The sequence below is a fragment of the Cyrtonyx montezumae genome, unplaced genomic scaffold (assembly GCF_038088225.1).
Source record: "Cyrtonyx montezumae isolate F1298 unplaced genomic scaffold, pur_monq_1.0 scaffold_4, whole genome shotgun sequence".
In the NCBI taxonomy this organism is placed as follows: Eukaryota; Metazoa; Chordata; class Aves; order Galliformes; family Odontophoridae; genus Cyrtonyx; species Cyrtonyx montezumae.
Genome location: NW_027072045.1, coordinates 19,482,186 through 19,505,804, shown reverse-complemented (window position 1 = coordinate 19,505,804; position 23,619 = coordinate 19,482,186). Strand labels below are relative to the sequence as shown.

The window sequence follows — 23,619 nt, the reverse complement described above, 5'->3', positions numbered from 1 at the left end:
TCTTACACGATCCTACTGAACACACACACAGGTCTGCGGGGAGAAAAGGGAGGCTGAAAACCCTGAGCTGCAGAGTTAAGTACGGGTGGTGTGGTCCCCGTGTTTTGGGACCTAACGCAGAAGTGAAGAAACTGCTTGTTAAAAATGGCAGCTCATTACTGTCTTTTTTTCTGTCAGAAGAAAGTGTGTCCAGCTCTGCTGGGGAGGCTGAAATTTAGGTGGGTTTGTGCTATGAAATGTAGGTGGTGAATAGTTAGATGTATTTTCAAATGATGGTATTTTTGGTGTTTCAGAGAACTGCTGGCAGGCAGGTAGGTATCAAAGAACAAAGATGCTTTCCTCCAGAGCAATGAGGAATTCCCACATTGTGAACCCAATTTGGATATCTTTTGTATCTGCTCTTAAAGCGCAGTGTTTCAGCACTTGAGAAAAAGTAGTGTTTTGTGTTGGGTTTTTTTCACCCAGTAAAATGAATAAATCGGTGTATTTTAGATATAATTACGGGCAGATTTAGGTACTCATTTTTTCCTTTTAAGTCAGTGAAATATCCCAGTGAGGTTGGTCCCTTTAGTTGTCATCATACAGCAGAAATATGACACCCCTGAATCAATGGTTTATATATTCCAGTGTCTGTAATTTGTTTCTATTGGTTCGATAATTAGTAGTAAACCTCAAAATACATTTTGTAAATAGAAGTGATGTAGGATTACTGACTTTTATTACAGAATTGTCTGGTGTTACAGCACTGAGGTAAAAAAGGGGAAATCATATGTAGAATAGTCGGCAAAAGCGAAAACTAACACTGCTTTGGTTGAATGTGTGCCTGTACCATGTATTCCTAGACTGGGGAGGTATAGAAGTGAGCACGTGGGGATAAGGAATCCCAAAAAGAAACAAAAGTCCCAATTTAGCATTTAATACAAACTGAACAGTCTGGAAAAAAATAATTTCTCCATAAGCAGTTAATGTTTTCTGGACAAAGGATATCCTTATGATGCAAAATGTGCACTTTTCTTCCAGTTTAATCGTTTAGAAAGCAGAAATTACATCTTGCCATCAGAGAAGTAAATTGAAATGTCAGTGTTCTGTATTGTTCTTGAAACTCTTCTTTGAGCTGAGCCTTTCTGACAAGATATTAACAGTGCTCACAAAATTTAAGCTCTTTTGTTCTGTGAAGGAAGTGCGTAGCAAATATCGGGGTGTACTTTAGCTGGCTGTACCCTCACAGAATAACTTTATACTCAGAAGTAGTACTTTTTTTTCCTCATTTGTTCCAGGTGCTTCCTATGAATTGTAGCAGCAGTCCATTCTTCAGAATAAAAGTGAAATACAAATGCAGTTTTCTGTTGGCGTATTGAAATAACTGGAACTGTAGATTAAGAATGGAAATGCATTTTGCAGTCTGCAAGATGTAAATAAAACTGGTTATATTAAATTGTCACTCATGGTTTTCCTTCCAACCAGTCCTTAGTGTGCAGCTCAGGCATGGACCAGGACCTTGTCCTGCTGGGTTACAGCTCTGCACTCCAACGGACAGCAGCAAACAGGATACACAGTCCTATCCAACTTCATGTCTCAGAAGAAACACCCAAGCTTCTTTTCATATGCATGATTTGTGTTTTTCTTTCTTTCCACAGACAAAACTTGCCAATGGCACTTCCAGTATGATTGTGCCCAAGCAGAGAAAACTGTCAGCAAGCTATGAGAAGGAGAAGGAGCTCTGCGTCAAGTACTTCGAGCAGTGGTCTGAGTCTGACCAGGTGGAGTTTGTGGAGCACCTCATCTCCCAGATGTGTCACTACCAGCATGGACATATAAACTCATACCTCAAGCCCATGTTACAGAGGGATTTCATCACTGCACTGCCAGGTACTTCTGCAGGCAGAGAAAGTGTGCTCCTTCCTCTTGTCTTCCAGAAAGCTAGGCTGCTTGGCTTCCTGAGCCTCTGGCCTGCCCTGCTGAAGAAGTCTCTTCTAGGGTTGTCTTGCAAGACGTATGGTAGCTTTTGAATGAAAAGCTCTGTAGTGATATAAAATACGGGAACATTTTGTTTTGTATTCCTACCATCACTCCAGGGATGATCTAATATCAGCATGGTTTGGCTAGGAGTGAATGGTAGCCCTTATCTGTTTCATAAAGAGGATCATCACAAGCCAGAGGACAGGTAGTTGTGCTTGTAATGCCTGCAATGATGCATTAATAACATTTTCTAAAAATTGAAGCTACTCTTATTTTGCATTGCTCAGCGAAGGTTTTTCTCTTTTCTTATGTAGATCATTTTGGTCTCCTTTTGCTAGTAAAATACTTTCCTGAGGCCATCACTGTGATTATCTATTTATTGCCCACAGTGAATGGAGGACATGAGAAGAAAGAACTGAAATGTTTTATATATTTTTTGCACCTCTGTCAGGCTTTCCTTTCAGGATTTTGTCCCAGATATTCTTACATATGGCATTGTGTGTATTTCAGAGAATGCGTGCATAAAATAGTGTTTTGACCCCATCCTAGAGGTGAGAAAACTGAGGCAGAAGGAGATAAAACGTGTAAACAATAAGTAATAGAGTTTCAGAACCGGACAAAAGTTCCCATCTCTCTCAAGCTTTTCCAGACTCTTAGATCATGCCTCAATAGATAGTCAGTAGGTTAGCATTTCCTTAGTTTCAGATGACCCTGAGCAAGTTCTACAGTTTTTCTGTCTAAATAGCCAGCTGAAGAGAGGACTTCCTTGCAGAAATACTTTTTCTGTGGATACCTTTGGAGAACTGATGAACTTGAACAGTTTGTTCAATGCAGCCTTTTGTTCATTCTTTGGAAGGGATTTCTCAACCTGAAATTGAAACTGTAGAGTTGGAAGATGGAAAAAAAAAAGGTGGAAAAATGTGTTTAACTGTGAATGGTACAAAGCATAGAGGCAGTGCAAGACTTTTGCTATGAAGTTAAGTATGTAAACTCTGGATTTTTGAGCTCATTGTATCCAGTAATCGAATGATTGTAGCATTAAACAAAAAATCTTAGTTATGCTAAGTACCTTCTTTATGTTTGTTTTCAGTAGTGCAATGGCAATAATCTTGTGTACTTAGAGCAGCATTATAACTTGTGAGGCTATTCTGTTTCAGAAAAGCAGAGTACTTGGAAAGCACATTGCGTTGGTTTCCCCACTTTTAAAGTAAAAGCATACATACAGTTAGCTACACAATTTTTCCAGGTCTTCCTCTACAAAACTCCATTAGAGCAAGCTAATACCATGCCTATTCTCTTGTTTAATTTCATCCTACAAGCCTTTTTCTGGACATTTTGGGCAAATATTAGAAATATTTTCACCGGCATCCCAAATCTGCCAACCGTGCCATATTTGGTAGTGGTCTTCTCAGAGGTATCTAGGAAGCAGCTCTAGCTTTTTACTGTCTCAAAGTACAGAACAGATATTAGGATATTAGGCAGTTAATGTCTGAGAACCTGAATAGTTGTGGGAACTGTGTGCTTAAGTAATATATGCGCATCAATTTGCATATTGGCAAAGTGCTAATGTCCTGGTGAATATGGCTCTATGGGAGAAATTGAATGGCAGGGAATCAGGCAGGCTCAGGCTCTTCAGCCTGGGAGATGCAGATCCTTAGTGTACATGGGTTTCTAGTAAGAGTGATAAGAAGAGGTGAAAAAAGAACGCTGAACCTAAAATTTTGAATTAAGTCAATAAAAAAAAGCCTAAACTTTTAAGTATTCTGTGGCTTTCTGAAATTCTCATGTGCTCGGTATTCCCGTTTCATTTTTATGCCTTCATTCTTTTTCCTACTCTCCCCCTCAACTAAATAAAACAATGAAGATACTCCAAAATCATGAGGCATCTTATCTCTGTCCTCCTAGCACTGTCCCACAGAATGATCAGAGACGGTTTCAGGTCATGAGGAGACTTGGCGAATATAGGGTACAACTGACTGAGTTATTTTCCCAGTACTTTGGACAGAATAAAGGTTGGAAAAATACAGCTTAACCGTGTACTTAACAAACTTTGTTCCACTTCTTAAAAAGAAAAAAAGCAATGTCTCTGCTTAGCGTTCCAAGCTGTTTAACATTTTTTATGAGCAGAGTCATTTTTATAAGGGTTTGGTATGTGAAATAACTGAAACATTCTTTTAATACTTGACGTGGAGGACCGAAGGGCTAATCGTGTTTCACATTAGTTTGGCAAAAGCTTTTGTGCGTGAAGATTTTTTTTCAAGAAGTAATGCTCCAGTAGATAAATATCTCACGTAATAATACAATTGAGTTTGCTGCCAGGCCAAAAAAATTTTGATTCTGTGAAGACAAGGAATGCTGAGGTTTTGGCCTCTTCTCCCACATACTAAGTGAAAGCGGAAAGATTGGAGGGAGGAATGCCAAAATATGGCTTTTCCACCCACCGGAGAGAACTTGGGACTGCAAGAGTCAGGGTGGGGAAGCAAGGGAACACCACCGTCCACTTCTGTCCTTCAGAATTGGTTCACGTTCACCAAAATATATCTGTCTGTCTATGCATTGCCACAGCATCAACCTAGGTTTGCAAACATTCTTATTTGAGAGAGTTTCACGTAATGGCAGTGTGTATCTTTTCAGATTAAATACATAATAAAAGCTGCTGATGCTTCAGTTTTGCAGGTTGACATCTAATTTTGCATCTATAAAGATAAGAAATGTCAGCCCTCTTTCTGCACTCTGGTTGTGTGTGGTATCACACTTTTTCTGCTGAATGAATGAGAACATAAAATGCTGGGCAGAATGTCTCACCCAATGTATATTATAAATCTCAGATGTTTGAAAGGATCGAGAGAAGGCATGCTGAGTTTTCTCATTTTCATGTGTCAGTAGATAATTTTGACATGGTTTCAGTTAACAGAACCAAGTAGAGTTTGGGCCTTTTCTTTTTTAGGAGCTCTAAAGGACTCAGCTGATTGCCCCCAATTTGAATTTGCTGACGTATGGGATTGTGACTGTACAGATGTGTTTGTTGCTTTTTCTTTGTCACTGACAAGCAGGGCCTGCTCTTTGAGGCCATGTTTAAAAAGCAGGAAGGGACATATTTAACCACGTCTCGGATGTGAACCAGAGGGCTGCTGGGGTCTCAAACACAACTTTGGCAAAGTCTCTGCATTTAGACCTGTGAAGTGAGAGAATCCCTTGACACTGTATCTCACTTACTAGTTAAGCAGCCTCCAAGAGAAGCTATATTTATGCAATGTCTCATTTAAAAGGCATCTTATCTTTCTGATGTCTGGTGGGTGATCAAATCTGAGTGGGTAGTGGCACATTTTTGCTGGACCCATCTGTGCTTAAGAGACAGAGCATGGTGTTGTCTGGAGATGCTGCACTGAGCTGCTAGGTGCTTCCCAGGCTGTAGAGCCAATGCCCTACAAACACTGCAGCCTTTTTGGACCAACTGCTTTGCCTTTACTCTGTCTGTGTTGAAATAAAGCCACTCGTGGTATTCATTCTAGAAAATATTTGCAAATTATGATATTATGGTGCATATTTTTCCTCCACCCGCTTTAATAAATGAAGCTAGTGAACTTGCTTCACTTTCTCCTCCAACAGCCTCTTCTTTCCTCTCCACTTCCTTGTGCATCTGCATATCTTTCCCTCCCCCATGTCTAAAGGTACCACTACCCTTCAGGGCACACATTGGGAATATATATTTTTTTCTTCATTACGTTTAAAAGCTACTGCTTTAGCAAAAACAGCTTTTGAGCCGTTGGAACATGAGAACAGCTGTAGCAGTGAGATGAGAAATGGTCCTAATATAGAGAGATTTTGGGGGCTGCGTCGCTGAGTTGGAAATGCCATCCATAGAATATCCCCCTAGTGCTAAAACCCATCGAAATAGATTGGAATGACTTCTTGGATTCTTTATTATTTTTAATGACTTGTTGTGTTATATCCAAAGGAAGTTGGAGAACACTGCTCACTCCTGAACTTAGCTGCAGATGCTCTTCTGTGCATTTGGTCCAGCTCTGCATGCAGAAGAGTAGATGGAAAGGGATGGGGAAGAGAGGCTATCTTTGTACTAGTAAGGGGAGTTGTTTTAAACTGCCCTTATCCCAGCGAATAATGCTTGCCTTCCTCCCCTCGCAGCTCGGGGATTGGATCACATTGCTGAGAACATTCTGTCCTACCTGGATGCCAAGTCGCTGTGTGCCGCTGAGCTGGTGTGCAAGGAGTGGTACCGCGTGACGTCAGATGGCATGCTGTGGAAGAAGCTGATCGAGAGAATGGTCAGGACGGACTCCCTGTGGAGGGGCTTGTCGGAGAGGAGAGGATGGTGAGGGAACTGCATCTTCACCTCTTTTGCCCCTAGTTAGGACAATAGGTACTCTGTGTTTCAGACCGTGTTTGAAGAGGAATACATAGCACACTGAAATAGCGCACTGGTTCCAAACCGGACAAATGCTTGAGCCCAGATTTGGGGGTTGGGGGCTGAGGGCATCATTTGGCTGTGCAGGCAGGGTGGGGGCTTCCTCCTCACTTTCCTCATCTGATCGTGCTCTTATCCCACTGTGACAAGTGGGATATACAGAGTGAGATTTTTACGCCCAGCTGTCATTCGGTGCAAATTAAGAAGCTGCGTACGCCCCAGGGGAACACTAAACTAGTCAGCAGTTCAAAGTAGAAGAGCTTTTTTGGGGGTGGCAGTGGGGCAGCATGTGCTATGTATTAGTTGTTTCCTGATGGGTCTGTTTGTTTTCCTCAGCAGATTTTCACTATTAGATATCTGTTTAATTTTCAAACTGGAAGCTGAGGGTAGGTACCACAGAGAATAGGGGACTTTAGAAATGCAGATAGATTAGTTAATAATCATCTGGAATAGCCGTACTACAATGTGGGTCTCACTCAAGTTTGAAGCTGCTCTGTTAACATTTCATTAGAACTTTCCCTCTCAGGGGGTACGTCCTTTAATACATAATTTTCTTTTCCAAGGGTGTCCCTAGGATGTTGGCAGAAAGGAAGCTGGGTATGAATATTTCATAAACAAGATAAAAGTGACAGCTCAGGCATTTTGGATGCTATTAAAAAGAAAAAGATACAGAACAGCAAACAAAGACTTCTGTTTCACGGTTAATTTTGTTATACTGTTTGTCTCAGAAAGTAAAGGCGTGTAATTCAGAATTATGAAATGTCCTTTAAAAATACATACTATGTTGATCTGCTTCCGGTTGTGCAGTGTTTATAAAGAGTATAAAATAAGAACAGCCATTTTAGTGGTAACTTTTGTATCCCTCTTAGGGGCCTTGTTCTCCCAAGAACTTCTATTTTTGATCTGTATGATTGACGTCACATAAGTTGGAAGAGGACTTTAGGAAAACAGTTTAAGCCCTCCTGCTTCCCAAAGACAGAACCAGCTTTCTGTGTCATCCCAGATGTTTGTCTAATTTTCTTAAAAGCCTTTAATGATGGAGATTCCCCGTGCCTTGCCTGTTTGCTAACGAGGCTGCCCAGAGCCCCATCTAACCAGGCCTTGAACACCTCCAGGGATGAGGCATGCACAGCTTCTGTGGGTAGCCAGTTCCAGTGATCATCATCCTCCTAGCTGCAGGATGTTATATTTGACCTATGTCGACACAGTGGACAGTTTCTCTTCCTTCTTATTGTAGTAATCTTTTGCATAGTTGGGAAATGATCATCTGGGTACCCAATCCTGGGTTCCATCTGAATACTTGATTGAGTTGGCCAGTCATCAGAAACTGCAAACAATAGTTGCTTTTATCCCTATCACTGGGATGCCAGGGAAATTCCAAACAATCCCTTGGCTGACCTGTAAGCAGCTGATTCTACATGCAGCAGGACATAGCATGTAAGTAGCAAGACCTTATAATAGTACATGTAGCAAAGCTGCAAACAATAAGCAGGTTTTCAAGCACGTCGACTTATATACAGATTGTTCTTGACCTACCCTAAGTCTTCTGTAGCGTGCGGTAGCTGTTCTGCACATTTCTGAAGCATTTCCAATCTCCCCAGGCTAGGAATTTTAATTTTCTTGTACTTCCAAACCAGATCATGTAAGGATCCATCTAATTGTTGGTTTGCATGCAGCCCGGTGTCCCTTCTTCACGAAGATTTGTCCCCAAACGAGAGGCTGCTGGTTACTGTTTGAATACTCGGATGATTCCTTTGTCCTAAGTAGAAAGCAGCTTTCTCTTAATTTGAATGTAAAGTAGTTTACCTAATTGTCAAAAGATCTTTTCTTGAGCATTTGTTGTTTTGTTTGTTCCGTCCCATAGTTTATCTCCCCGGTTATACCTAAAAATTGTTATGATTTGGTCTGGATTTTGCCCAAAGTACATCAGCCAGTTAATGAACAGTCTCTCAAATGACTTTCAAAATATATTATATGGAAAGGACAAGAAAAGAACACACAACAAAGTATTGAGCAATTAATTATGCCGTAATGGAGCGAGGGAGGGAGAAGTGGAGAGCTGGCCCAGTATAAACTCTGTGCCTCCAATGCCAGGATTACCCTCGAAGGCATTTGTGCCTCTCTCCATTTTGCGAGGCATGTTGCCAGGCAGAGCAGCAGTTAGTACGCCCATGGTGGGGTTTACTAGCTTCCACACCGTGTTTGGTGGCTTCTTAACTTCAGGATGAGGAATTTAAGTTTTTTACACAGCAGGTAGTGATTGCCGTTTATGGATTTTTTTTGTAGCAAAAATCTAGCTTGGGATATGAGTATTCCAAATCAGTGTTGAAATGAGGAAGGCACCACAGATGAAGCGTTGCTTACCAAAATATAGTAGTAGCACTAAAATGTCCATGTACCAAAACTGATACTATTCCTGCTAATGAAGATCAAAGCTAACCTTGAATGCACAGAGAGCTTGAGAGTTCTTTGGCTTCTCGCATTTTCTTTGTATGCTTTATTTTAAAGGTGACCTCTGATATGAATATTTATACAGCGGGTATGAGCCATTCCAACCTCCTATTGAGTTGAAGAGGCTCATGCCCAAAATAGTACATTTTCCTTCCCTGATTGAGTAGGAACTGCTTTGTCATGAATTTTTCAGTGTCTAAATGCAATATCAACATGACACAGGATGACAAACAAGGAACCACCCTGTGTTGCTGGGTAAATGGAGTTTGACTCTGAATCCACGTGTGCTTTTCAAGCAATGGTTGCCCGTTTTTAGAATGCCGGGCAGACCTTCCTCCTGAATGCTGAAATGTGATCTGTGTTCATTGGGAGTGTTTTTTGTCTTCCAGGGGACAATACCTATTTAAAAATAAACCCCCTGATGGGACTGCTCCACCCAACTCTTTCTACAGAGCACTTTACCCCAAAATTATACAGGATATAGAGGTAAGGAGTAACTTCCAGGTGTGATGGTTTTGCTTTGTTTTGCTTTCTTGTTAATGATCTCCCTCATTTACTCATGATGCTCAAGTTCTGCAAATGTCTTGTGCTGATGGAGTATTTCATTAAAAGTGATGTGCCTGTGTTCATTGAGAGTTTGTAGATCTGGGCTGCATATAAATTCCTAGGTCTTTATCACTGCCTGAGGCAGAGGGAGAGCTGTGTTGTTGTAGGAGTCTCTACACTCTGCACATCAGAATATGTTGTAGCAACACTGTACCATTTTAACTTTCTCTGTTCCTTGGTACTTTACCCCATCCGCACACATGAGATCTTTCTTATAAAGTGTTAACACAGAGATATCAGGAATTGAGTCAGGGAGAAAGTGCAGTCCTAATACCCAGGGAAACAGGAAGCAACTGGGCAGTGTTGCCTTGTGTTTGGTGGAGAGCAAAGTGCCAAGTGCCATGTTCTGACGGCTGCATAGTGGCAGAAGAGGTGCTCAGGCACTATCTTGGCAGGCTTGCATAAGCTCTTAGAGCTCACCTGAGACTTTCTCTGCAACTCTTTAGTCACAGAGACTCAGAATTAAAGGTTGGAGTTTGAAAAAAAACCCAAACTTCTAGATTACTGCTCCCTCACCATACCAGACCATGCAGGGGAGTTCGGCCACAATATCCGTTCCAGGCCCTCTCCTGTTTCATTGGTTTCATCACACACTGCTGCTTCTAGGAAACTGCTGTGTCATTGTATGGGACTGGCTGCAGGAAAAATGCATAAAGGAAAGTATCTGCTGTCTTCTCAAGCAAACAGAAGTAAGGAAGAGAGAGTTTTGTCTTTTATTTTTACTTATCTTTTGTCTCCTGTCTCTCCTCCAGACAATAGAGTCAAACTGGCGGTGTGGAAGGCACAGTTTACAGAGGATCCACTGCCGGAGTGAGACAAGCAAAGGTGTTTATTGTTTACAGTACGATGATCAGAAGATAGTCAGTGGCCTACGAGACAATACTATCAAGGTGAGAACTCTCCAGAATGGCATGCCAGTGGCACATATTGCCAGTGCCATCAATAGTAGTGTCCTAATTTCAGTGACATCTCCCCAACCTCATTACTAAACGAGCCTTCACCTCTTACCTAAACAACATGCATGCCTCTTACATTTGTCAAGAGACACTTTGTTTTCTTTCTGAACAGAATTCTTTGACAGACTGCTTTCAGTCAGTAATTATAGATTGTATAACTGCTCTGCCCTGATGAGGAGATAAGACCTGTGTTCAAAGCAAAACCAGTAATACCAAAGAGGTTAGCATATTACAGCAGCCTGCATGTCACCGCAATTAGCCCATGCCACTGAGGTAGTTCTACCTGCAGTGTAGATGATGTGTTGTAATGAAAAACAGACCAGTCTGAGCAGTATGTGCTTGAAGTAGGATGTAAACCTTACTTAGCTGTCTGTTTTCTAATGTTTGCTCTCCTAGATCTGGGATAAAAATACATTAGAATGCAAACGAATTCTCACCGGACACACGGGTTCTGTCCTGTGCCTGCAGTATGATGAGCGGGTGATCATCACTGGATCTTCAGACTCTACTGTCAGGTGTGTGCTTGTGATTCAGAGCTTTCAGTTTGCCTCAGAGAGCTCAGCTTTGCAAGCTGCTGAAATGAACTTTTCTTAAATCTGTGCTGTTCAGTTAACTCCATGATGTAGGTCAGCACATTTGTTTAGGAGCGCACTCTCCTTGTTTATCAGATGTCCAAGTGGTTGTCAAGGAGAAATAAGAACCTAAGCAAAGGTCAGTCAAGGTCAAGATGACTTAGGAAGACAGTTCTGCATTTCACCAGGGTGTTGCATGTTCGGATACTCCCTGAGAATGTTTCTACATCCTCCATAGGAATGACTTTTTAAAAGTTGGTTAAGTACTCAAAGCAACTTTGAAGGTTTAGTCATCCACTGTCCCTTAATTTTAACAGAAGATGTGTGACTAGATCTCCTGTGAGTTTTAATTAAGTTTCAGCGTGACAGTTCTTCCCATTCAGTCTTTCTAACGTTGTTTTCTTTCCAGTCTCCATTAAAAGGCTGGACACCTCAAGTCAGCACACACAGAGCACATTTTTCTATGCAGATGTGAAGTCCACTAGATGTATTACAGGATCCCACAGAGCCTGAGTCCTGCAGTGTAAATACAGGCACGTTTGAATTAGTGAGTGGCAATATGAACTTGGACACAAAGGACCAAGTCTGTCTTCTCCATGCTGTTGCATATCCTCTTTTTGTCAGAGAACCAGCGATGCCCATGCAGTGAAGTTACAGATGACAAAAAGCTGTGCCAGTGGCCTTTTCTGAAGCTATTACCATGTGTTCCTATGGCTGCAGGCTGCTCGTGGTTATCACTGTGCTGCATGTAAACTACCACTGTTAAACTAGTGACTATTTCATTTAGTACTTTACATGTGATGCATGTAGTCTTATGGCGTTGTTAGGTTTTGGGGTCCTACTGTTTGTAGGAATCCAGAATTTTAGTGTGGGAACTGCTCAGTGCTAAACACAGGTTGCAAAAGGAGATGCTTATTTCTGTAACAAGCACTATCATTTTCCATATCAGGCCAGGCAGACCAAATTGCAGACTGGCTACTTGCCCAGAAATACTTTGTTTCCCAGTGTAGCTATAAACGTTTGTGTAGGCCCCTGAGGCACGTAGGATGCATCACTTTATCCTTGGGTCTCCTCAGAAAAAGGGGCTTCATCCAATAGATGGTACAGATGGGCTCTTAATGCTTCCGAGAGCTCAGGGATGCACTTGTCCAGTGAAGTTAGTAGGTCTCCAGCTCCTGTTCAGTTTGGCAACCTTGTCTGCAAACTGCTTGTATGTTAATGCCTCAGTCTTTTTAACTTTGCATTTTGTAATTGGAAGTGTACTTTCCTTTCTCATTTATAACCCAGACGTTGACTTGTTTCAGCTTCCATGCATTAGAAAATGAGGCATTAGAATCCTTTCTCACATCTTGCCTTTTCTAACTGCTCACCATATTGGCAGAGGAAAGTTTCTGCTTATGCAGTGTGATCTGCCTAACGATACAGCCATTTTCTGCTCTCACGCAGTGCATGTGGGATACAGGTGTGATAGTGTCAAAAGAAATCTCTTTGTGGAGCGTAAAAGAAACCTGCAAACAGAACAGCCCAAAACATTTTTAAGGGTTAAGATCTTAATCTCAAGTCCTAGTAGTTCCGTATGAAGCCTCTGTGTAGTTTTCATCCTAAATGATCGTTCAGTAGAAACAGTTGGTTCCAATAACGTTAAATCAACATGAATGCTCTGTCTTAATTTGGGTATTCAGCACATTCCTAGAGTGTAGCTGTGTACCAGATGCATTGCAGACTAAAAGCAACCCATTGTGCAACTTGTGGCAATTCCATTTGTTTGAAAGGCATAACCTTGTCATCTGCCTCTGTGTAAGTCATCTTATGAGATGGTAGTCCTGTGAGAGAAGTCAAAAATGAAACCTGTCTCTGAATTTCCTTATCCACAGGTCACGTTTAAGCGGTCAGTGACTAAGAATGGAGTGTGGTAGGGTGACTTGACCAGGAAGAGTCAATCTCTAGGGCTGTCAATCTCATACCTCTTCTTAAGCACTAAATTCTCTTAATTAAGAAATGCTTTTTTTTTTTTCTCCCCTGGCTGGGTTGTTTTCATAGTGTTAACTGCATTGCAGGGATTTTGGCTGCTGGACTGTCTCAACATATGAATAATCAACAGGTTTTATATAATACATCTTTTAATGAAATATTTAATAGATTTAGCTATAACCTGTGGTGTTTGCTCCTCTGATATTGCTAGAGAGTTAATTACCTCTCCCCATCCCTTTCTCCATCTGCAGAAAAACTACTGTACATTTTTTTTAACTCTCTCCTCTTTGGTTTGAAATCTGAAACGGCAGGGTGTGGGACGTGAACGCGGGCGAGATGCTGAACACACTCATTCACCACTGTGAAGCAGTACTGCACCTCCGCTTCAATAACGGCATGATGGTGACGTGTTCCAAAGACCGTTCCATTGCTGTGTGGGACATGGCTTCACCAACAGACATCACCCTGAGGAGGGTGCTCGTAGGGCACCGTGCTGCTGTCAACGTAGTGGATTTTGATGACAAGTACATCGTATCAGCATCAGGTGACAGAACTATAAAGGTGAGGTATTTCAGAGGCTTTTTCATTTGCAGCACTATTTACTAACCAAGAGCAATGACCAGACCAGACAGGGAAGATGGTCTTTGGCTGTTATTACACAGATCTTCCTTTAGAAACAGTATTCTTCCTGTTCATTTCTGCTTCTTCCTCTTCTGCTGTGCTTGTGCAACTTGTAGACAGAGCTATATGGCGAGCTAGATCCAGGTTCAGATGCAGTTGAAAAAGGACTCTTTTTTATTTTATTTCACTGTGTTCTTTTTCAATTTGGGTGGTTACCCAGTCTGTTTCAGCATCACACAGAGAGTTGTCAGAGGGCAGCATGGGGGCAAAAGCAAAGGTGAGTGAGTAGGAGTCACATAAATGTTACTGCTGTGATCCTGATCTGCTGCATTAAAACTGAGGAAAATCCACTTCCTATGTAGACGAAATCACAGCCTGAGAGTGCTGAAGCCTGATTTTGGAAGCTAATTCTAATACAGTATGGCAGAAACCTTCTGAGTGCTGTGACCCAAGCTGTTAACACTTTCAGGCTATAGTCACAAGTCATCAGGGGGGTAATTTTCCCTGTCTTACAGAAGTATGTTCAATTAAGAACATTCTAGATACACCTATGTATCATACAGATACTCGTCCTTTGTTAGTCTCTTCTTAATAATTTTGTCTGTGTGTGGTTTCACCTTTCCTGTCACAGGTATGGAACACTAGTACCTGCGAATTTGTGCGCACCTTAAATGGCCACAAACGAGGCATTGCATGTCTGCAGTACAGAGACAGGCTAGTAGTGAGCGGCTCTTCAGATAATACAATCAGGTGAGAGACACACTCCCCACGGCAGAGTTCTTTGCAAGTATGTTGTCCCCTCTTCCCTGGGATGCACGGAGGTTAGGCAAGCAAAGTGCTCTGTACCCTTGTCTTCTTTGAAATATGCTTCCTTTGGTAGAGAACATTGGGAACTACTGGGAAGAGATATTAGAAGTCTGTTTTACCATGTTGTCTTTCATGGTCTGTATCTCAAGAGTCCCATACTAATCAACAAGTTGTGTTGCTCTGACAATTCTGGTGTATGAAAGAGCTGGCAAGTACCACTTTCTGCGATGTCCTCTTGTGATATTTTAATTGGGCTATGTGTCTAGTTAAAGGGGTCAGATTTGCAGTAAGAGGCATTTAATCCTCTGCAGAAATCCTCCTGGGCTCTGGCCAAGCTCTTCTTGTGGTACTTGGCACCGGGTTAAGTTTGGAACAGCTGGTTTAGAGCATGAAGTTCAGCTTGCTGCCTTTTGCACTTCTCCAGCTGCCCTTGCTCTGATTTGAGATTTAACTCCTTCTGGTATCGTGAGCCAGGATTTCTCCCTACATCCTGCAGCTGCTGGCAGAGGGGTGTCCCACTATTCTCTGGGTGCACTGAGCAACCTGGAATGGGAGTGTAAGTTGTGTGGGGAAGTGGTTCTGCTGTTTAAAAAGAAGGAGGAGAAGCCTCCGTTTTGTACTGATCACTGCTTTGAAGAACTGTGTTCCTTCTGATAAAACTGGAAGTCCGGATAGCGTAAGCAGAAAGTTCCTTCATTTTCAATATCAGAATTAATTTCTCCTCAGTGAGAATGATTCATGCAGATATTTGTCTGTGGACTTCGCTTGCAAAACAGTGCCTCTCTGGGCTTCACATTCTGGAAAATGGTGGCACTTTGATGGTCATCACCAGGTTGTTGCACTAGGTTTTAGTGTGTGGTTGCCAGAGAGCATAACCTAAAGAGATGGGGTTTCTGTCTCTTTATCAAGGCAGAAAGTATTAATAGACACTGTATAAGAGTAGCACCATATATGTAGTAAAAACCTTTGCACTTCAGTTGGAAAAAATAACCTCTGCTTCTGTACTGTGAAATTTGGTCTCAGAATTTGAGTGAGAAATAGTTAAATGCTACACCATTTAGGGAAGGATCTAAAATACAAGTCATTCTAATAGCAATAAATGTCAATACAGTGATAATGTTAAAGAGGAGTATGATTACTTTTATGCTTACTCTGGACAAAATCCCTAACTGACGGATAAATAGTGCTTGAGTTTCAAGAATGTTGGCAGTGAATCTTAATGGAAGTCAAATTTGGCAGCTGTGTGGGCAAGGCACAAGGCTTACCTGTTCACATAGTTTTCTCCCAGCTATAAGCAGAAGGCACATGTCAGTGGAAGAGTGATTAAGCAAGGGCAGGTTACTAAGTCCTCTCTGTGGGTGGCTTGGTGTTTTGCATGTTTGATTTTAATCCATTGTAAAATACCAGATGTTGTGTTGGCCTTTAGTAGAGATTGCCTCCTGATATGGAATTTGAAGTTGGCCATTCCTTGGTTACAGGGAAACTTTTTTTGCAAAAGGAGCTGATTTTGTTCTGCAACTGTGAATCTAAGGAAGCAGCTGAGAAATCAGTATCTTTCTTCTGTAGAGAGACTCCGTGTATAAAAACGATTTAGGTTTTGTTTTAGATGAGAGACCTCACAAGAGTGAAAGGATACAGCTATGTAGGCGTTACTGTTATTGTGCTGATTTCCACCCGTAAGAATGTGGGCTCATCATTTTAATCAAGCTTTTTTTTTTTTTTAATCCAGTCTCTTAATTATCTTAGCCTCTAGTGCCAAAGTTCTTAATTGCTATAGAGAAACATGGTATTAAAAAAGAAAAGAGAATTTAGAGTGAAAAAAAAACAAGCTGTATCATCTGTGTTCACTTTTAAATGAATGGCTGGCTTGGGTGCACGTATTCAACCACCAGTGTGTGCACACACAAGGATCCTCTGCTGGACGCTTGAAGAAGGGGATTCTGGCTCACCTTACTTCTGTACATCTTCCAGCTCTGCCAGGGGTCCAAGAGAAGTAAAGACTGTGGTAATTGAAGGCCTTCTACTATAGAAGTTCTCCCAAAGCTGTAGGAAGGAAGGAGTGGTTGTTCCTTTGCCTGTGTTCACTTCATAGTGAATTTCTTAAGTTAGTTCTCAAGCCTCAGGGCGGTTTTGTTTCTGTTTGGTCCTTTCTGTTTGAAGAAGTAGAAATTTGAGGTGATAACCAAATCTGGGAAGTTCCCTTGGAACCAATTCTAGATATGCTGTTCTTACACAGCAGTAACTCCTTTTGTGCATGAGAGCCCATTGCTTTCATAGCTAAGGGCTGCAGTAGTCTTTTCCAATCAAAGTCAAATTCAGGTAAAAACTCAAACTAGGACCTGATAATAGAGGCCTAAGTTAATGTGATGCTGCCTTGCCAAGCTGCTGGCAGCCTCAGGATTGATGGTGAGGAGTGGAAACACATGGCATGAAAGTTCTTGGCACAAGGTTACTCTTCAGACCTTTCTGCACCAATTCATTTCTGGTATTGTGCATCCTGTTTGCTGTCCTCAGCAAGAGACATAATGCTGTCTGACCAGACAGAGTGCCTTTGGCTGACCTTTGTCATGGATTTACTTTCTCTGACCTTAACTGGTGTGCTGGTGCTAATGCAAAAAAAGCATTGGAATCTTCGTAGATTCATGAACACTTAGCTTCACAGACTGAGGAATCATCTGCTCCTGTGTGGCCTCAGATGTGTGACACCTAGGGACATGGTTTAGTGACCATGGTGGTGATGGGTTGGTGGTTGCGCTCAGTGATCTTGGTGGTCTTTTCCAACCTTAATGATTCTGTGATAAACTAACCCTTTCCCAGTACAGTTATAGAAAGAGTTCTGTTCATTCCCCAGTCATCCAGAGTGAGAGCAGCCTGTTGTGTCAGGACGGATGAAATGATTACCCACTGTCCTGGTGCACATGTCCACTGGTCTGGATTATTCCCTGGGGGACCCCAGGGTTGAAGTCTGTGGGGACGATTTATCTCTCTCTTGGTTTCTCAAGGAAAAGTGACCTGACCCCACAGCAGCTGTACTTCTTTGTGTAGTGTCATGCAGACAAATTCCATGAACCTCACTACCATGAAGTCCCTGTCAGTCTGAACTCTAATTGAATGAGCATTCAAGAATATCTGTGACTGCTTTTTCTCAGCTGTGTGTCAGAGCCTCAGCAGATACTGTTATTGAAAGATGCCATTTGTTGTGAACCAAGCGTATGTCATCCGGAGGTGGAACACCTGTAGACAATACATGTCAAGAATTTCAGTTCTTGTCAGCAAATAATTTTTCTTTATCTGTTCTAATTGGGGATCCCCACAAAGAGCTGACAAAAGTACTGACAGCAGATAGGCTTATTTCTTAAAAAATTATTTGAGCACAAGAAGAAAATGCATTACAAACAAATAAACACAGAATGCCCATTTTTGCTTATGTGTAACTTGTCTTAATTACAGAGCAAATACACCTCCAGTGGGAGAAAATGACAAATGTAAAGAACTTGTTAGTTCTTGTGCCTTGCATCAGTGTATCCACAATTAGTCTGACATTGGTCTGCAAATCAGAAGTAGGCATGTAGGGGCATAGAAGGGGCGTGTGCACCTCGTGAAGGCACTTTTACCATTGGAATGGGGTTCCAGGAGGACTGGTAGGTCTCGCTCTCTTAACATCTTCAGTTCAAAGCTAGATACTCCTATGGAAAACTGACTTAAGTAAAATAGTCAGGCTCCTCAAGAAGATAACTGGGAGATATCCTGTGCCTTGTGCTAATAGAGAAGTAGATGGTGGGTGTGGCTGATCTTAAAATGTTTGGGTATCTGAATAATGCAGATAAGTCCATGCAATTTGTGGCAACAGGACAAGGGGAAATGGCCACAAACTGATGCATAGGAAGTTCTGCACAAATGTGTGTGGGAACTTCTTCACAGTGAGGGTGACGGAGCACTGGCACAGGTTGCACAGAGAGGTGGTGGAGTCTCCTTCTGTGGGGATGTTCAAGTCCTTCCTGGACACCTACCTGTGCAGCCTGGGCTAGGGAGCTGCTTTGGCAGGGGACGTCTGGACTGGGTGATCTCTAGAGGTCCCTTCCAGTCCCTACAGTTCTGTAGTTCTGTGAATCTGTGATAATTCCCCATGTGATAGTGTAACATAACAGGGCCATGTTGAAAAATATGCAGCAGTTGAACTGCAGGAAAAGACTAATAGTTTGCTTCTTCTTTGTTGCTACATCATAAACTTTGTTTCCTAGTTTTCATTAACTACAAGCAAAGACCAAATGCTTCCTTGAAATAATCAACAATTCAGAAATTCTCAGTGCTTCCTCTTGATCTCTTCCAGGCTGTGGGATATCGAGTGTGGAGCATGTTTGCGAGTTCTGGAAGGCCACGAAGAGCTGGTGAGATGCATACGCTTTGATAACAAGAGGATAGTCAGCGGGGCATATGATGGGTGAGGCTGATTAATGCCTTGCATCCTCCTGTCTTTCTCAGTGTCTCACATCCCACTTTGCTGGATCTTCCTTATAAAAATTAGATTCCTCATCTGTCATACCAGGAGGTCCTTTTCATGGCAGAAAGTCAGGATAACTCTACAAAGTACACCTGTTGTTGTTTTTTGTTTTTGAAAAAGTCAGTGTGGTTTGATGCGTGTGGTCCACTTCTTTAGCTCATAAGAATATCTGACAGTCTTGATCTGAAACATCTTCTAGCTCAGTCACTGATAAGAACAATGTTTCCCTCCTGTGGTTGCCTTCTGATCCATTTGCCACTGGAGACTAGCAAGCATTAACCCTTCCATATGTTTCTGTTCTGTTATTATTGTCTGCTTTTTATATGTTTTACGTTGTCAGCAGCGTATGCTTTTCTCCCTTTAAGCTCTGTGAGCATTACAAAGGAGAAGTGCAAGAACCACATTTCAGGAGCAGAAGGATTTCTGTAGTTTTCTTTGAGCTGCTGTACCAGCCGAGCTTTGCTAACAGCTTTTTTTATTATTATTTTCGTGAGCACTTCATCTTTTTAACAGAGCCACTGTGTTTCTCTATGTTTTCACTACTAGGAAAATAAAGGTGTGGGACCTGGTGGCTGCTTTGGACCCCCGTGCTCCAGCAGGGACTCTCTGCTTACGAACCCTTGTGGTAAGAGCTTTGGATAGGTATGGTGGACGGAGCAGTAAAATGTTCTTGCTCAGGTATGTCTTGAGCCAAGGAAATTCAAGTCAGTTTAGTGCCAGCCTGCAGGAGCTAAAAGTCATTTCTAGAGGTCTGGTCTGGATTTTAAGTTAAGAACTAAGTCATTTTTGAGGCTTGTCCTTGGAATCTATTTACTTTAATCTATGTGTACCTATTCCTGTGAGTTGCTGACAGGGAATTTCTAAAAGAAAAGTAGTAAATTCCAAATTTGAGGGGAGGGTGGAAGCGCAAAAGCAACCTTTTCATTGCATTTCACTGGGTTGTGTGTGTTTAAGGAGAGAAAGGCTACGGACTGGAACAGACAGTGAGATTGCCTCATCCTTAAACAGCATCTTCTGATACTCTCCAGTGATGTTTAGTGCAGGTCTGATGAGGGTGGGATAAAAATTTCATTGCTTGAGTTTTTGCAGCATTCACCATCATGCTTAACAGTGGCTCTGCACTGGTCTTAGAATGATGCAGGAAGGTTGTGACAAAAATGCCAACACAGCCAAGGCCATGGGATGCTTCCTATAAGCATTCCTCTATCGTGTTCGCTGTTTCTGCTCTGATGGACTTACCCTAGGGTTACAGGAAGATTTTGGTCCAATGCTGAGTCCACGCTGCAAAAGAAGTAACAAATTCCTGTTTTCTTTTAGAAAATAAATCTTTGGATGATGCTGGAGTTTGGTATGCATCAGACCTTTTCCTTCTCTAGCTGACTTGCACCCTCATTTAGCACCCAAACTGCTACTATTGCTTTACATTTCACATTCTGCTTCACATTTTGCACAGGCTTTGAGAGTTGACAGGCAGTGGGGTCATTATGCCACACTAGCTCTTTTCCAATCCTGTATTTGAACCATAAGCTGCAGAGTAAGAGTCAGTGAGAGCCTTGGATGCCTGCAGGTACTGTGTTGAAAAACCTCCTTGGTGGCCAAAGAGAACTACAAATAGTTTCATGGCTGAAATCCAGAAAACCCTTTTGTCATCAGCCATCCAGCTGCAAACTGTGGAACAGCTCTGTGCCCATGAACACATATCCCAAGAGTCCAAGACTTCAGCATGATATTAGTGGTGTTTCTGCTCCAGCCCGAGACAAATGTGTGCCTAGTAACCTGTAGACTTAATTTAACTGGTGTGATTTCCTCTGCATTTTCCAGCAGTGGACAGCCAAAGTGCCCCAACTAATTGTATTATAAATCAGAAGCGGTGGGATGGAAACACTGTAGGAATCTCAACACATGGATACTCATAAATCCCTGTTTGATAGCAATAGAGGAGGCCAGAAGAGGAGGGGCAGAGGAGGCTGTCGTAGTGCTTTTAGGGCTTTTCATGTTTATGACAACAGGGTGTCCTTATACCCGCTTACCCATGGTTGGTTGTTTTTTTTCCTTCTCTCGGCCTCCAAAATTAAACCTGGCTGCACAATGAACATCGCAGGTCTCCCGCTGCTCGTGTTCAATTTTCAAACAGTAGGAGGAAAGTGCACAGATAACAAATGCTCGCTGCATGCCAGGTCCCTCCCGTTAGCTGGAACAGCGGCCACACGAGTTTCACAGAAGCTTTCCAGGAGCAGAATAAGCAAACTGCACAACTCTCCTTCTGAGCTGAAGGGCCCAGCTCCTTCCAGCCTCATAGCAGGGTGTGCAGCCTGTTTATCCACAGGCTGGGGAGGGGCTGCGTGGAACTTCTAGGGCAACCTTAGCTGGGAGTGAAATAACAGAAAGACTTCTCAAAATAGTTTGTGGAAATACCTCCCTCTTGGTGCCTCTGTTTGGGGTCCCTCAGTCGATCTGGCTATTGTAGTGATACTTCTTCATTAAGAGCTGCTCAAGTTCACTGATACAGTACAGAATCTGGAAACACGTTTCTTTTTGGAACAGCTTGGAAACCCATGGACTGCTTGTAAGGCACACTGGGGTTATTACTCAGATCAGGGAGGTCCCAGTGATTGGGCTTCAAAAAAAAATTTTTTTTCATAAAAACAGAATCTGATTTTGGAGTGTGACTCCCTTTAAGGCAGCTGTTCTGTTCTTCTGCCATAAGACACAGACTTCCCTTTTAGTAGCTAACAACTCTTTTTTGTCCAAATATTTGAAAAAGCTGTAAAATGCCTCCTAGCACTTTTTTTCCTGACCCTTGACCACAGGGAACCACCGAGAAAAGTGTATTAGAGAGGGCTTGTCCCACCTGCACTGTGTCTGTTCCCTTCTTCCTGAGGAGGCTGCTGCTCACCCCTGCAGCAGTAAGCACCAAGAGAAAACAGCCAGCACAGAAGGGAAAGCACAGCGGATTTGCTTTGTGATATCCAGAATCTTTTCTGTTACCTCCTGTTAATTACGGTCTGAACTCTTGCCAAATCTCCATGCCATTTCCACTCAGCCTCAGAGCAGAATGCAAGCTGCCTATAAAGAATGCCCTCTCTAGTTCATATTTTTAGAACTGCTTAAGAGGAATTATTACTGTGTCACTGGACTTTACAACAGGCTCCTTAGTGTCCTCCAGTATTAAGCTTTCCCCTCTTGAGCAGTAGCAGTGGTGCCAAGCCTTGACTGCAAAATCCTAATCCCCTTGTAACCCACTGCATCTGGGAACACCGTGATTTCAGGAAAGAGCCAAAGAACAAGGAAGGCATTGCTCCCATCAGCCTCACAAGGCTGCCTTGTATGGTGGAAGGAGCTTGGTTTGTTCTGAACAGTGCATTAATAGGGACAGGAGGAGTAATAAGATAAACGTAATGTAAAATTCCTTGTGAGCCAAGAACACAGATTTGGCAAACTTGTTTCACCGAGGGTGGTTTGGTTATGCTATGTGATGGGGCTGGACAATGTGTTGTTTGGGGTTTACTGACTGAGAAATTAATGTAATGCTGGAATTTGTGAATTAACGTGCCATGTCTTCCATTTAGGAGCATTCTGGAAGAGTTTTTCGACTTCAGTTTGACGAGTTCCAGATTGTCAGCAGCTCACACGATGACACCATCCTCATCTGGGATTTTCTGAATGACCCAGCTGCCCAAGCAGAATCCACTCGTTCCCCATCCAGAACGTACACCTACATCTCAAGATAAATAACACTACACTGTACCTCACACTCGCACAGGTAAAAAATATCTCAAAGATGGCACTGGACATAATGTGAGCATGCTGCTTGAATACTTATCTGTGTCTATCAGTGTGTCTCGTCTTGATTGGACAGTTACTGCAGTGTCCTGTAAAAGGACAGGAATGGTTCTGTTGCCTTAAAAGAAGGTCTTTATCGTAGGATTTGTGGCATGTGGTGCCCATGAGTTCCCCTGAAGAACTCCTCCACCGTCCATCATCATCAATAATTAAATCAGCTATTACTGCTGTCTAGAAGGAAGAAAGGTTTCTGCAGAGCGAGTAGAGCAGCTGCTGCCTAACAAGGGGATGCAGATGGCCTGACCCTGGGCAGTTGTCACCAGCAGGAGTGTTTTGCCAAGAGGCATCAGCTTTATTCCCTCCTGCTGAAGTGGTGACCATTCTTCTCACTCTGCAGCAAGCTGATTCGAGAGGACTGTTTGGCTAAGGGAGGAGGCACTGAGGCACAAGACCAGGCGAATTAAATCGAGATGCATCAGTGTGCAAAATCATTTACTGACTGGGCCTAGCACTCCTTTCTGCTGATTTTTTTCCCGTAAATTGCTCATGTCAGAGCCTGGTTGCTTTGCTCATCACCTTACCCCTTTGTCTTGGCCAAAACAGTGTGGGGAGGAAATTGTTTTTCTTAAGTTTGGGTCAGCTGCAGAGTGGATTTGATGTCTGTAATCAGAGTGGCATGGAATGATTGCCCACTCTGATGTGTACCACTGCTGTTAGTAGCTTGAGAAAAAAGGCAGATGAGCTGACAGGCTTCTGCAGGGGGTGTTCACGGTGACATTTTTCATGAAAATGCTCTGTTCTGGAGCACATCTTATATCCTGTTTGAGGAGTAAATACACAGTGATGCACCAGGGCTGTCACATCAGCAACCTCGATTTTTTCAAACGCTGATCAGTAAGGCATTCTTTTCAATCATTAAAAGGCTTAGTACAAATAGGGTTTGTTTGGTTTCTTCTGTTTTTTTTT

At 42.4% G+C, this 23,619-nt stretch overlaps 1 protein-coding gene across 5 annotated transcripts in view; it reads left to right on the top strand.

Moving 5' to 3' along the window:
• The window catches only part of BTRC (beta-transducin repeat containing E3 ubiquitin protein ligase), a 107,474-nt gene that overhangs the window by 82,548 nt on the left and 1,307 nt on the right, over positions 1-23,619 (top strand). For all 5 annotated transcript variants that reach the window (XM_065746593.1, XM_065746590.1, XM_065746592.1 and 2 more), the window contains 10 exons: positions 1,638-1,869; positions 6,106-6,292; positions 9,226-9,322; positions 10,195-10,332; positions 10,795-10,913; positions 13,253-13,502; positions 14,194-14,312; positions 18,700-18,810; positions 19,417-19,495; positions 22,440-22,633. In XM_065746593.1, coding sequence (XP_065602665.1) covers positions 1,638-1,869; positions 6,106-6,292; positions 9,226-9,322; positions 10,195-10,332; positions 10,795-10,913; positions 13,253-13,502; positions 14,194-14,312; positions 18,700-18,810; positions 19,417-19,495; positions 22,440-22,601 — 1,494 coding nt within the window. In that variant the 3' untranslated portion in view covers positions 22,602-22,633. The remainder of the gene's footprint in view (positions 1-1,637; positions 1,870-6,105; positions 6,293-9,225; positions 9,323-10,194; positions 10,333-10,794; positions 10,914-13,252; positions 13,503-14,193; positions 14,313-18,699; positions 18,811-19,416; positions 19,496-22,439; positions 22,634-23,619) is intronic.